Genomic DNA, 12,651 nt, shown 5'->3' with positions numbered 1-12,651 from the left:
TCCTATGTATTACGAACAGCAAAAAATGTATTATTCAAAGATGCAAGTCCGTCAATTTTTTATATAACATCTAGCAATGATGCAGATAAAGAGAATATTGAGGTATGGTTTATTGAAAATATTTTAATTTACTATTGTAAAAATAAATTTTTTCCCAGATACTGTCTATAACAGACACATTTTCAGGATCTCTAGGATCTTCTTCCAATTTTAGACATGCATTCTGTCTGGATTCTTATTATAAAATACACATACATACATATATATATATATATATATATATATATATATATATATATATATATATATATGTATGTATAATCAATGTGTGTATATAATTGAAATCGATTGTGTATATATATATATTTGAATCTGATTAATCGGGATGTATCTACGACTCAATTCAGCGATTGTTTCAATTATCTGAATATTGATATATACACAATTTTATGTATATTATATATATTTAGTTACGCTTTTATACTTGTACATATTGTAAGTTGGTAATATAATTAGAAGCATAAAAGTAAATATATTTGTCATTAAAGTTAATTTGTCATTCATTGCATCTCACAATAGACTGCTACATTTGATGTCACTGAGAAATGAACAATATTGAGAATATACACACTATAGTTTATCCAAAGAGACTGGAGTTTATTTTATGTTACAAATGCTTTGAAATGTGTTTTTTCTCTTTCTTTTCAATAAATAGAAAAGCAGTGAAAGAACGCTTTAAGGCATTTGTAACATTACGTACAGATGTGTGTGATAGCTTTAAATATATATCTTAATATTTTTAATATGTGCGTGTGTGTATAAAATATTTATTTGATTTTGGTAGAGAAAAACAACTAAAAAAATATTAGATAAACAAGTGGATGAACAAATGGATATTTGCATGCTTAATTCTAATGTAATAAAGACGGCAACAGAACAAGAGCGAAGAGAAGGTGAATTATTGAAAAAAATACACATTTTACAAAAACGTTTACATCGTCGAGAAAAAATTATTAAAACAACACGGAACATTGTTGAAACGTTTAAAACGAATCATGACACAAACACAGATCTGGAAAAAATATTACTGAATAATTTTAGTGATTCTAAGTTACAAATTATTTTAAATGAATATCATAATAATAATGTTGTTTCAACGCAAAGACGATACACGCAAGAAATGAAACAATTTGCATTAACACTATATTTTTATAGTCCTAAAGGATATGACACGCTTCGAGAAACATTGTGTTTACCACATCCGTCGATGTTACGAAAATGGCTTGGAAATTATAATTGTGAAGTAGGTTTTCTTTCGGAAATTTTTAAATATTTAGAAACAGAAATACCACAAAAGCAATTTTTGAAAGATGTAGCTTTAATATTTGACTCAATGGCAATTCGTACTCAAATTATACATGATATAAAAACCGATAAAAACAGAGGCTATGTTGATTATGGTGATATCTTAAATATTGATTCTCAAGATTTAGCTACAGAAGTATTAGTTTTTCAAATAGTTTCATATACAAATAAGTTTAAATGCCCAATTGCATTTTTTTATTAACAAAATAAATGCAAATATGCAAGCACAACTAATAAAATGTGCAATTGAAAAATTATATGAAGTAGGCGTAATAGTACGTTCATTAACATGTGATGGAACAAAAACAAACCTTTCAACGTTTAAATTACTTGGATGTAATCTATCTACTGACAATATAAAAACCTTTTTTAAACATCCACAAAATAAGTCAAATGTTTATTGTATAATGGATCCATGTCACATGGTTAAATTAGCACGTAATGCCTTAGCAGAAACAAATATTTCATCTAAAGCTGGCTTAATCTCATTCAGTTATATAAAAAAACTGCATACAATTCAAGAAGAAGCAGATTTAAAACTTGCTAACAAATTAAGTTATAATCACGTTAATTTTTCAAATAAGAAAATGAATGTACTTTTGACAGCACAGGTATTAAGTAGTGGTGTTGCTGATGCAATAGATTTTCTTAGAACAAGTGGAGATAAAAACTTTATAAATAGTGAAGCAACAACAGAATTTATTCGTATCATTGATAGATTATTTGACACGATAAATACAAGAAACGGTTTTGGTACAGGTTTTAAGTCACCTATGACGATTAACAACTTAAAATTAGTCAAACAATTTTTTGATGATAGCATCACATACATTTCGAGTTTAAAAATAAATGACATTAATATTTTTGTCCATTCTCGAAGTACTTTTGCACTAGGATTTGTTATAAATTGTCAAAGTTTTTACAATTTAGCACACGATCTATTGTACAAAGAAGTAAACGCTTTACGATATTTTTTAGCATATAAGTGTTCTCAAGATCATTTAGAATTATTTTTTTCATGCATAAGAGGACGTGGTGGATGGAATGATAATCCTAATGCATTACAGTTTAAATGGGCTTTACGGCAACTTTTGTTTCGTAATTCTGTACGTGCTAGTTTTAATGCAAATTGTTTAAGTGACAATTACGAAGTACCCTCTATTTTAAAATTTCGAACGCCAAAACGTACAATACATGATGATAACTGTATAAATATAAATGAAGAAGAATTGCAAGCCCTATCAAATTTAATAGATAATGTAAATTTATCGTTTCTTCAACAAAATATTTTATATTATATAACGGGTTCTATTATTCGTACACTTCTTACTGAAATACATTGCCATCATTGCATAAATATTTTAATAGAAAGAAATATGGAAAGATGTAATACATTTCATACTTATGCAATTAATATCAATAAATACAATTCATTCACTTCTTTTGTTAATCGAGGAAAACTTTATTATCCGTCAAATGTAGCGTTTCAAATTGTTCAAACTACAGAAAAAGCTTTCAAAATAGAATTAGCTTCAGGTCACATACAGAATAATTCTTTTAAACAAAATATTGTAATCAGAGTCATGCAATTATTATTGCCTAAAATAAAACAATTATTTATACCTGAACATCCTCTTCTTGATAATACGGGAAGTGAAGATTTGCATGAAATTCAAATAATTAAAGTAATAGCAATGAAGTATATAAAACTTCGCATTTTGACTTTTTATAAAACAAGGTCTTGGATAGAGAGTAATACCAGCCTTACTCTTTTAACCATAGAACTTATACTACTGGAAGGGGAATACAGCTTAACATTTGAAGGTGTAACAGAGAGACAGAAGATATAGTGTTCTCCTTTTTCTTTCCTTTGCTGTTTTCTGCGCATGATCCTCAACTGGCTGTCGAGAATAAATGAACTGTGTAAATAAACATAGCCGAAGACAAAATATTCACGCTAGTCGTTTATAATCGAATATTTATTGAGTTTTTAAGAAATGGTTAATTATTGCATTTTATGCGGTAGTCGCCGTCAAAAAGGAATTTCGTATCATGGGTAAGTGTATAATAAAATTAATAATTAGTAAATATTCTCTTAATCTCATACAAATTATTGTAATATGAAAAATAAAATAGGTTATGTTATATTTCTGAAGATAATATATTAATAAATTTGCTCTGTATTTTTAATTTAGATTTCAACAATATTTTCAATTTACAGGTTTCCGAAAAATCTTGAGTTGAGAACGAAATGGCTCGAGTTTTGTGGAATGGAAGAACATCATTTGAGAAGCGTCAGCACAATTTGTTCAAGTCATTTTAAGGATGAAGATTTGATTTCACAATTGGGTAAACGCATAGTAAAACCCAATGCAATTCCTTCTTTCTTCCACTTAAGAAAAATGAAAAAGAAGTCAAAACATCAGACTTTAACGGATAAAAGTCAAGAAGAGTCTGGCAGAGACTTCATTGAAAAAAATTTCGAACTGAATTTTGACGACGATCCTGCAGTAAAAAATGCATTTAGTATGGGCGGTAACAAAGAAATTCCAATTGGATTGTCGGATAATAACAATGATCCTGTTGTAAAAAACAAGGATGCATTAACTACTAATGACAGAGATGCAACACTTCGATTGGATAATAACTATGATCTAGTTATGGAGCATGATGAAACGTTAATGACGAACAGCGATGAAGATACATTACCTGTACCTGTAGAAGGTAATTGTCATTGAAAATCAATAATTGCAATAAATTAAAGAATGATAACATAATTTTATATTATTTAAATCAATGTAATAATTACTGAAAAATGAAAGTTTATAATAATTTATTGCAGTTTATTGCTTAAAATACTGCATTAATGGAATTAAGTATCAATTAAATTAGATATTTCTGCATTTTATAAAATAAAAATATTGAAATCGGATATTTGATCCAACTCAAATTATTGGTAATGATTATTAGGTGCATCTGCTGTAATAAATGTTCTCAAAACTCCGCCAAAATATGTTGAGCCTCGATTCGTTGGAGACATTCAGTCACCACATCTCGCTACACCAAGAAGAGCTAAGCGGGCATTAAATTTAGCCAAATCAAATATTGTACAGTATCGAAGAAAAATTGAGGTATTGCAGCAAGCAAATAGAAGATACAGAAAACGTATATTGCATATGAAAGACCTAATAAAAATGTTAAAACAGAAAAATTTAGTGTCAGATGGAGCTGCAGATAGTTTATTAGTAAGTTTCGATAAAATTAATTATTAGATACTTTTTTACATTGGGTTGTTTATTTGTAAATTCCAAGAAAAATATACTTGTATCTAAAGTACAAAAATAGATATACTTGTATCTAAAATTCTGTATATATGTAATTTGTACAAATAATTTTTTTACAATTTTTATATAGTTATATTACATTTTTATATAGTTGATTATATACACAACTATATACACTTCGACATTTTTAAATGTATTTTTATTATTAGTACTTTTTTATATATTTCCAGCAAACACCAAGTTACAACTAACAATTATATAACTGTAACTTGGTGTTTGCTGGGTTATTTTTATACTGAATTGTTGTACTTAATTCTCTATGCGCTACATGTTTACTATGTACAATGTATCTATGTATCATATACAAAACACATTGTGTGTATATGAAATTTGAAAACTAATAAAAGAAAGTATTTTAAATACATGTAAATCTAATATATGTTATATGTATTTTATTTATAAAGGCCCAGATGCCCGAAGTTATGCAAGGAATGTTGAAACGAAGAAAAGCTATGAAAAAAAAGTACTCTGCAGAATTGAGAGCGTTTGCGCTAACTTTAAATTTTTATTCCTCGAAAGCATACAATTATGTAAGGAAAACTTTTCATAATCTTTTACCTGAAACTTCAACGATTCGCAAATGGTATGCAGTCATAAATGGTCGTCCAGGTTTTACGGATGAAGTCTTCACCGCACTCAAGTATAAAACAAGAATGAATGAAGATCCTATTATTTGTAATTTGGTAGTTGACGAGATAGCGATTCGTCAACAAATTACATATGACGGCAATCGTTTTTATGGGTGTGTTGATTTAGGCGTCAATAACAACACTGATATGGACAATCCACCGCAGGCGAAGAATGCTCTTTTTTTTATGGCTGTAGCTTTAAACGGACATTGGAAAATTCCTCTTGGATACTTTTTAATTGATTCGTTGAATGGTAAAGAAAGAGGTAGCTTATTAGAAAAATGCTTGCAATTAATCGAGGAAACAGGAGTTCGAGTACATTCTTTAACGTTTGATGGAGCAACTGTTAACATTAGCATGTGCAATAGTTTGGGTGCTAATTTTCAGATAGGTCCACAATTTAAACCTTATTTTAGAAATCCCGCTAATAATAAAAAAGTATTTTGTTTTTTTGATCCTTGTCATATGATTAAGTTAGTAAGAAACACATTGGGAGATAAATTAATTTTACAAAGCAACAGTCAAAATATATTTTGGGAGTATATTGTGCAATTACAAAAGATGCAAGATGAAGAGGGATTAAGGGCTGGTACAAAACTAACTAAAAAACATATCATGTATGCCCATAACAAAATGAATGTTAAACTGGCAGCACAAACACTTAGTGAGAGCGTTAGTTGCGGTCTTCGATTCGCAAAGGAATGTGCTCCACAGACTTTCAAATCTCCCGAAGAGACAGCATTGTTTTGTACAATGTTCAATAATGCATTTGACTTATTAAATGTCAGGTCTCAATTTTCGAAGAAAAATAAATTTAACGTTGCTCTCACAACTAATAACTTCAACGAGTTGCAAGGGTATGCTAATAACATTATAGCTTACATTAAAAATCTTAAAGATTCACAAAATCTGCCGATTGTCGAAAGCAATCGCAAAACAGGATTCCTTGGTTTCATTATATGTTTAACAAATATTTTTGAATTGTTTCAATTATTGAAAAATTTAAACATGAAATATTTGTTAACATATAAATTAAATCAGGATCACTTAGAGACATTTTTCAGCGCCCTTCGAAGCAGAGGAGGATTTAATAATAACCCGAATGCCCAACAGTTAGAATGGAGCTATAAACGATTGCTACTTAGGCATGAAATATCGGCATCCGAATCCGGAAATTGTCTCATTAATGATATACAGATTCTATTTGTATCTTCTGCAAAAAAGAAATCGTCAGATGGGTTATTCAATGAATTGAACGATAGTTCTATTGCGATATCTGCTGATGTATTTGACCACGACTATTTATCTACTTTGTGGACGCTTTCTCCATATATTGAAGAAGTGGTCAAGTATATCAGTGGATTTGTAGTACGTAAGTTAATGCGTCAAAAAAATATATGCCATGTATGTGCAACTTTTTTAACATCAACAATAACACCGAAGTTAATTGAATTAAAAAGCAGAGGAGGATTAGTTATTCCTTCGGAAGATGTTATTAAAGTTGCACTTGCAGCAGAACAAACGATTAGGGAAAACAAAAGTATTATTTTTGGAACAAATAATGTTAAACAAAAATTAATCAACACAACGTACAATAAAATCATTGAAAAAGTTTTTAACCAATCCGTAATGTTGGAACACATATCAGAACAAGAATTTTTAGATAATCACAAGACAGAATTAGTTAAAAGCATTGCAGAAATGTATATAAAAATTAGATTATTTCATGAAGGGAAATGTATAACACACCGAAATCAATATGAATACATTAGGCACAAATACTCGAAAATGATACATTTTAAACATATGTAATCTTTGCAAAATGAATCGAATGATTATTAATTTCAAAATATATATTTATTTTAATTAAATACATTTATTTATTGTTTTCTTTTACTATTTCATAATATAATTATTTGATAACAATTGGTTAATAACAATATTTAATAATATTTTAATTCAAGTAAATAAACTGCATTATTATTTTAATTATAAGTTATAAAAACTTCACTATTGTACTTTAATATAAAGTGATTTATTTAATAATTTCGAGATTATTTACAATTACAAACATAGTTCGAGTTGCAGTCAGGCAATTTTAAAATTTTCAGATTTTTTTATTGCATGATTTTCTGAACAATTTGAAGCGAGCGCTTTATATAGCTTTTTGACATGCGCATTACGACCAAAAGGATGAATATACCTTTCTCTTTCGCACATATATATCTTTCTCTCTCGTTCGGCTCCTTCAGATTTTTCTTATGCGTTGAATGGGCTATTCCTCTTCCAGTAGTATAAGTTCTATGAGCGTGTCATTGTCGGAAAGCACCAAGATCTATAGAAGGTTACCTCATACGCAAAGAGGGACGAGCGGCAAGAGGGGCAATGATGATGTCATCTGCGAACAGAAGCTATAGGTCTGTTCTTTATAGCTGAACTGGTTGCACTAGTTCAGAGTTTATCTTTCTTCTTCTAATATGGAGGGAAAAAGATAAACTCTGAACTAGTGTAGCCAGTTCAGCTATAAAGAGCAGACTTTAGTTACTGTTCGCTGATGAGATCATCATGCTCCCTCCTTCCTTCATCGTCCCTCGCCAACAACCGGTTTTACTGAGATAACTTTCTTTCTATAGATTTTGGAAAAGCACCGTGTCTGACACCGTGTCGATGTGTGTCACCTAAATGCCTTGATGGAAAGCTCCCAGTATCATTAAAAATGAAAATGTAAGGTTAGCGTGATCTTACCTTTAGATTGATGGGAAATTTGTGAAATATTAGCTGCAATACAAAAATTGATAAATTATATATAAATATAATTACAAATACATATATTATATAAATTATAAAATTTTATATAAATAATAAAAAAGTGGTTTTTTTCTTAACTTACAGGAACTGTCATCGGAGTCATCAATGAAGGGTGGAGGATCGGAAATTTTTTGTGCTTTTTTCGGCCGTTTGGATGGCTCATCGAATGCAGCACGCATGGCATCAGTGTCAGCACCCGATGAAATGTAAACTGACTTTTTCTCGATTCGCCGAGCTTCTTGGAAGGAATCTATTGAACAATAATACAAGGTAATACACAAAAAATATTAATATAATGAAATGCATTATTTTATAGATTGCTGCACATATTTTTGAAAGTTGCGATTTGTGCAATTCATGGACGTATGAATCTGTCAAAAACAACAAACTAATGAAATTCAAATATAATATTCATTGCTATAGGTATGTAAAGTGTAACTCACCAATTGGGCCAATAAGTTCGTTGTATGAAGTTACAGTCCATGTATCGCTGGGCTGGAGTGCCTTCGATATTGCTGTGGTGACGGAGATGCCTTTTGGCGGCCACCAAATCGTCGACTCGCTTTCGAAGACCCACGAGTCGGGAACTACGGAGTACCAGTCGTCGCTAATAACAACGTACCACATCTTAAAAAGTAATGTCGCAGAGCAGAATCAATATATTCATTTTTATTTATACAATGATTTATATTTAGAAAGCGGGCACAACAATTTTACAAAAATCGAGCTTTTATTTAATTTTCTGTCAAAACAATTATAATTTTATCATTTGTACAATGTATATTTTACTTTTTATTTTAATTTAAATTAAATTCATTATGTAATAAGGGAAGTACGAGGTATGTTGAGTCATTTCCAAAATACATTTGAAATGCTTTATTTTTAATTAAAGAAACTGGCCACATTTGCAGGGCAGATAAGTCTGCAACAACGTATATTCCTAAATTTCTTGAATCGCAGGGATAATTAGGTAACATTGAAATATTTGTAAACTTTTTACCGATAATTATTGGAATTTCACGATAATATCCAATATTGGAAATGCAAACAATGTGCATAGCATTATTTTCCTCGATGTAACAGCAATTGTTATATTTTTTCGTTGTCAAGACAAACGAAGAAAATTTTATCTTACTGTGTGCATTACAGCAACCCAATGGTAAATTCTGATTAACCTTTTTCTGCAGCTGAGGATACTGCTGATCATAAAATCGCTGATTTTCAGTAGGAAACAAGGATTGTTCATCTAACCTGCTACAGATCTGTTGTAACGGTTTATCAAACTTTCTGAGAAGTTTTTTCAAAATAAAAAGGTAATTTTCAAATAGAAAAGCACTAAAAGAATCTAAGGAGCCCAATCTTTTTGCATCAGCAGCTAAATGTATTAAATTATGTATGTTATAGGTAACACTCGATGGTTTGTACAGAATGCTCATATTTTGAACAAAATATACAAGAAGATCATGTGCATATTCGTTGTTTCTGTCATAATCGTCAACGCTACATAAAATTCTCATCGCACAATTCAAAGTATTAAAATGTACATATTTTTTATCCGGCAAAACATTTTTAAGAACCAGCGGTCCTAAATAAAGAAGAAAAGTGCGATGTTGAGTCGCTTTCCATCTGTGATATTCATCCAAGTCAAAAGATTTTCGAGCAAATTCCATTGGAATACATTTTGACACAGTTTTCAGTGTATCCGATAAAATGTTAAGATGAACTTTGGCTACTCTGGAAGTTTTTGACCTGTCTATCCATAACTTCAGAAGCTGCTTATTTACACCAAGACAGGAATTATGCATATAGTCAAGAGGAAAATGACTTACCATTGGAACTGAAACCAGTTCAAATGGCGATGAAATACCTTCAAGGTGATGTTCGGGTTGCGACCTGTTAGAAAAATCGATATCGGTCCGAAGTGGAGCACTTATATCCAAAAAAGTCATTCGCCTATTTATACTTTCGCCGGTTACAGTACATTTTCCACAACCAAAGTATCCAGTATGCGATTTTGTGCAAGTAACGTATGCTCGAGCCGGAGCATCGCAGATTACAGCACGGATATTGACTTGTCGGGGCTGTTCGTTGATGGAGAATCCATTATTTTTTAAATCTAGATATTCATCGATGAATGGTTGAAGAAATTCGAATAAACAAGCTTTCTGGTAGCCATGATACACACCGATGACGAATGGTGCAAATGGCAAATCAGAAATTCTGCCTAAAATCGGCCAAACCTGACTTTTTGAGCTTTTCGCAATTGGTAAGCCATCAATGTTTAAATCCAAATGAATTACATCCCGATGGTCAAAAGCATGAGGAAAACGATTACCGATCGATTTAAGCGTCTTTAATAAGCCGTAGTGAATGTACTGACCTTTAGAAAGAGTTTTAATTTCGTGAGTACCTGGTCTTGGGGTTTTTAAAAGCGTTCGCGCATCCCGGGGTAAATTATTATGCCCATGTTTCGAAAGAATATGCAATAATGAGGTTACTGCATTTTGATTAATTTTGAATTTATTTGCCCATTTGCACAGTTCACCTGCCAAAGGCAAATTCACATTTTCCTGTGGATGCGGATTAATTTGAAATTCATCACTAACGATGTTTGTCTCCGATAATGATGACACACCATCGCCATCATCCACATAACTAATGCTACTACCAGTTTCTGATGAAGCAAATTGCGAATTATTGATCTCCATCATGCCATCCTCAATCTCTTGTTCTTCAAATTTGAAGGATGAACATGATGGATCATCGATTGGGTTTCCGTCAATATTTGAAAGTGAAACCGGTTGAGAATCTACTTCACGATCAGAATTGTAAGAAAGTAAAGTTTGTCGGTTTCTTTGACGTTTTGATAGCTCAGAAAATAATTTGGGCATTTTCAATATGGATTTATCGTAATCGTACTTTTTACAGCTACTATGTAACCTATAAAATCCGGCTTGACTATATATGTTTTAATACCTTATTTTAATACAAGATATTAGTTCATAGCAAAAATACATACCATAGTTGTACTCTAATAAATTTACCACCGATTTAATTAATTCACTGTGGAAAACCTCTGAATATTGTTTTGGAATCTCTGGATCTCACCAAGATCTATAGAGAGAAGTTACTTCATATGCAAAGAGGGACGAGCGGCAAGAGGGGCAATGATGATGTCATCTGCGAACAAAAGCTATAGGTCTGTTCTTTATAGCTGAACTGGCTGTACTAGTTCAGAGTTTATCTTTCTCCTTCCAATATGGAGGGAAAAAGATAAACTCTGAATTAGTACAGCCAGTTCAGCTATACAGAACAGATCTTATTACTTTAGCAATCACGCGCCATTTGCTTTGCACTGCATCGTGCGCATACGCGACAGCGACATTTCACGATGGCTTTTTGACCATGTCTTCTAATCGACTTAAGTCAATCTACTCACAGTCAACTTTAAAATGTCTACTTCAAAACGTCTTGAAGTCGACATTTGAAGGACGTCTGCAGACGTCTGAATAAAGTTGACTAGCAGTCAACTACTGAAGGTCTGACTTGACAAAGTCGACTCACAGTCGGCATATGGACGTTCGTGCTGTTAGGGTTCTTGGTTAAATATACAATACATTTTCTTAATTATTTTTTAAACAATGTCTTAAAAAGATGATTTAACATAAAACTGTTTTCAGTTCGCAGTATCGTTCCTTTGAAGTTCTCTAGCTTAGGCTTCTAGAACTTTATTTTATATTGTAAGTTTTATGTAAATATTTTTACGCTTACGGTCGTAATTTTGAAATAAAAATATCAATTAATAAAAAATTGACTGATTAATTAACCTAATCTAAATTATCCTATACAATATATGAACGCGCGCGCGTTTCAGCGCTTGGCTGTGTAAATGTGTGCATGTATATGTGATCTACTGCAACATTCCCATTTTTATCCTATCTTGATACTGTCTTTAAACTATAGACCTTCCTGCGAAATTCTATGGAAGATGGTACCGCGGACATACAATGATTCCTAGAATGTACTACGTACATCGCAGTACATTTGAGAATGTTCTGAGAATATTACAATTATACTTTTGCGATATTCTCAGATTGTTCTCAGTATCTACATGTGCTGTTAGGGTAGTGGCTGCCGCGTGCGCGGTAAGGAGAGAAAAGGAGGCGTATACTACGAGAATCGGCCGAAAAAATGAAATAATTCCGAGCTCTGTTATAAGTAACGTACTATAGACAATAGAGTGCCAGATAAGGAATGGTTATCCGGAGCAGGTAAATTTTTTTTAAACAGTCAATAGGCTGTTGAGATAGACTAGTGAGAGAAATTTCTGGAATTGGCTGTTTTTTTACTATTTTACTAGTTATATGCCTCGTCTACACGCTATCTTTAAGAATCTATCCTTAAGATAGTACGCTGAAGTAAACTGCACTTGAAACAACAATTCAGCTACACGCTGTATTTAAAGATCGATAGTTTGTTTCGTTTTGCGCATTGAACTATATACC

The 12,651-nt window shown here is 31.4% G+C and overlaps 1 protein-coding gene and 1 long non-coding RNA gene across 4 annotated transcripts; one reads left to right on the top strand and one right to left on the bottom strand.

Annotated features, from left to right (window-relative positions):
* The first annotated feature begins 7,924 nt into the window (after positions 1-7,924).
* Positions 7,925-12,418, top strand: LOC137001543 (uncharacterized). Of its 3 annotated transcripts, XR_010891521.1 has the most exons (6): positions 7,925-8,062; positions 8,231-8,416; positions 8,570-8,781; positions 9,334-9,459; positions 9,551-10,412; positions 10,687-12,418. It is a non-coding gene; the product is annotated as an uncharacterized lncRNA (long non-coding RNA). The 3 variants fall into 3 exon arrangements; XR_010891520.1 differs by having other exon boundaries at positions 9,551-12,418; XR_010891522.1 differs by having other exon boundaries at positions 7,929-8,067; positions 9,551-12,418.
* LOC137001540 (uncharacterized) lies at positions 7,981-8,943 on the bottom strand. Its single transcript, XM_067360600.1, has 3 exons — positions 8,590-8,943; positions 8,229-8,396; positions 7,981-8,116 (listed from the first exon to the last, which is right to left on the bottom strand). Exons 1-3 carry the CDS (start codon positions 8,771-8,773, stop codon positions 8,049-8,051), a joined length of 420 nt encoding a protein of 139 aa, XP_067216701.1. The 5' UTR covers positions 8,774-8,943; the 3' UTR covers positions 7,981-8,048.
* Positions 12,419-12,651: the final 233 nt, after the last annotated feature.

Source organism: Linepithema humile, chromosome 8, assembly GCF_040581485.1.
Source record: "Linepithema humile isolate Giens D197 chromosome 8, Lhum_UNIL_v1.0, whole genome shotgun sequence".
Lineage (NCBI taxonomy): Eukaryota > Metazoa > Arthropoda > Insecta > Hymenoptera > Formicidae > Linepithema > Linepithema humile.
The sequence above is the reverse complement of the archived record's forward strand: the minus strand, read 5'-3'. Positions and strand labels throughout refer to the sequence as shown.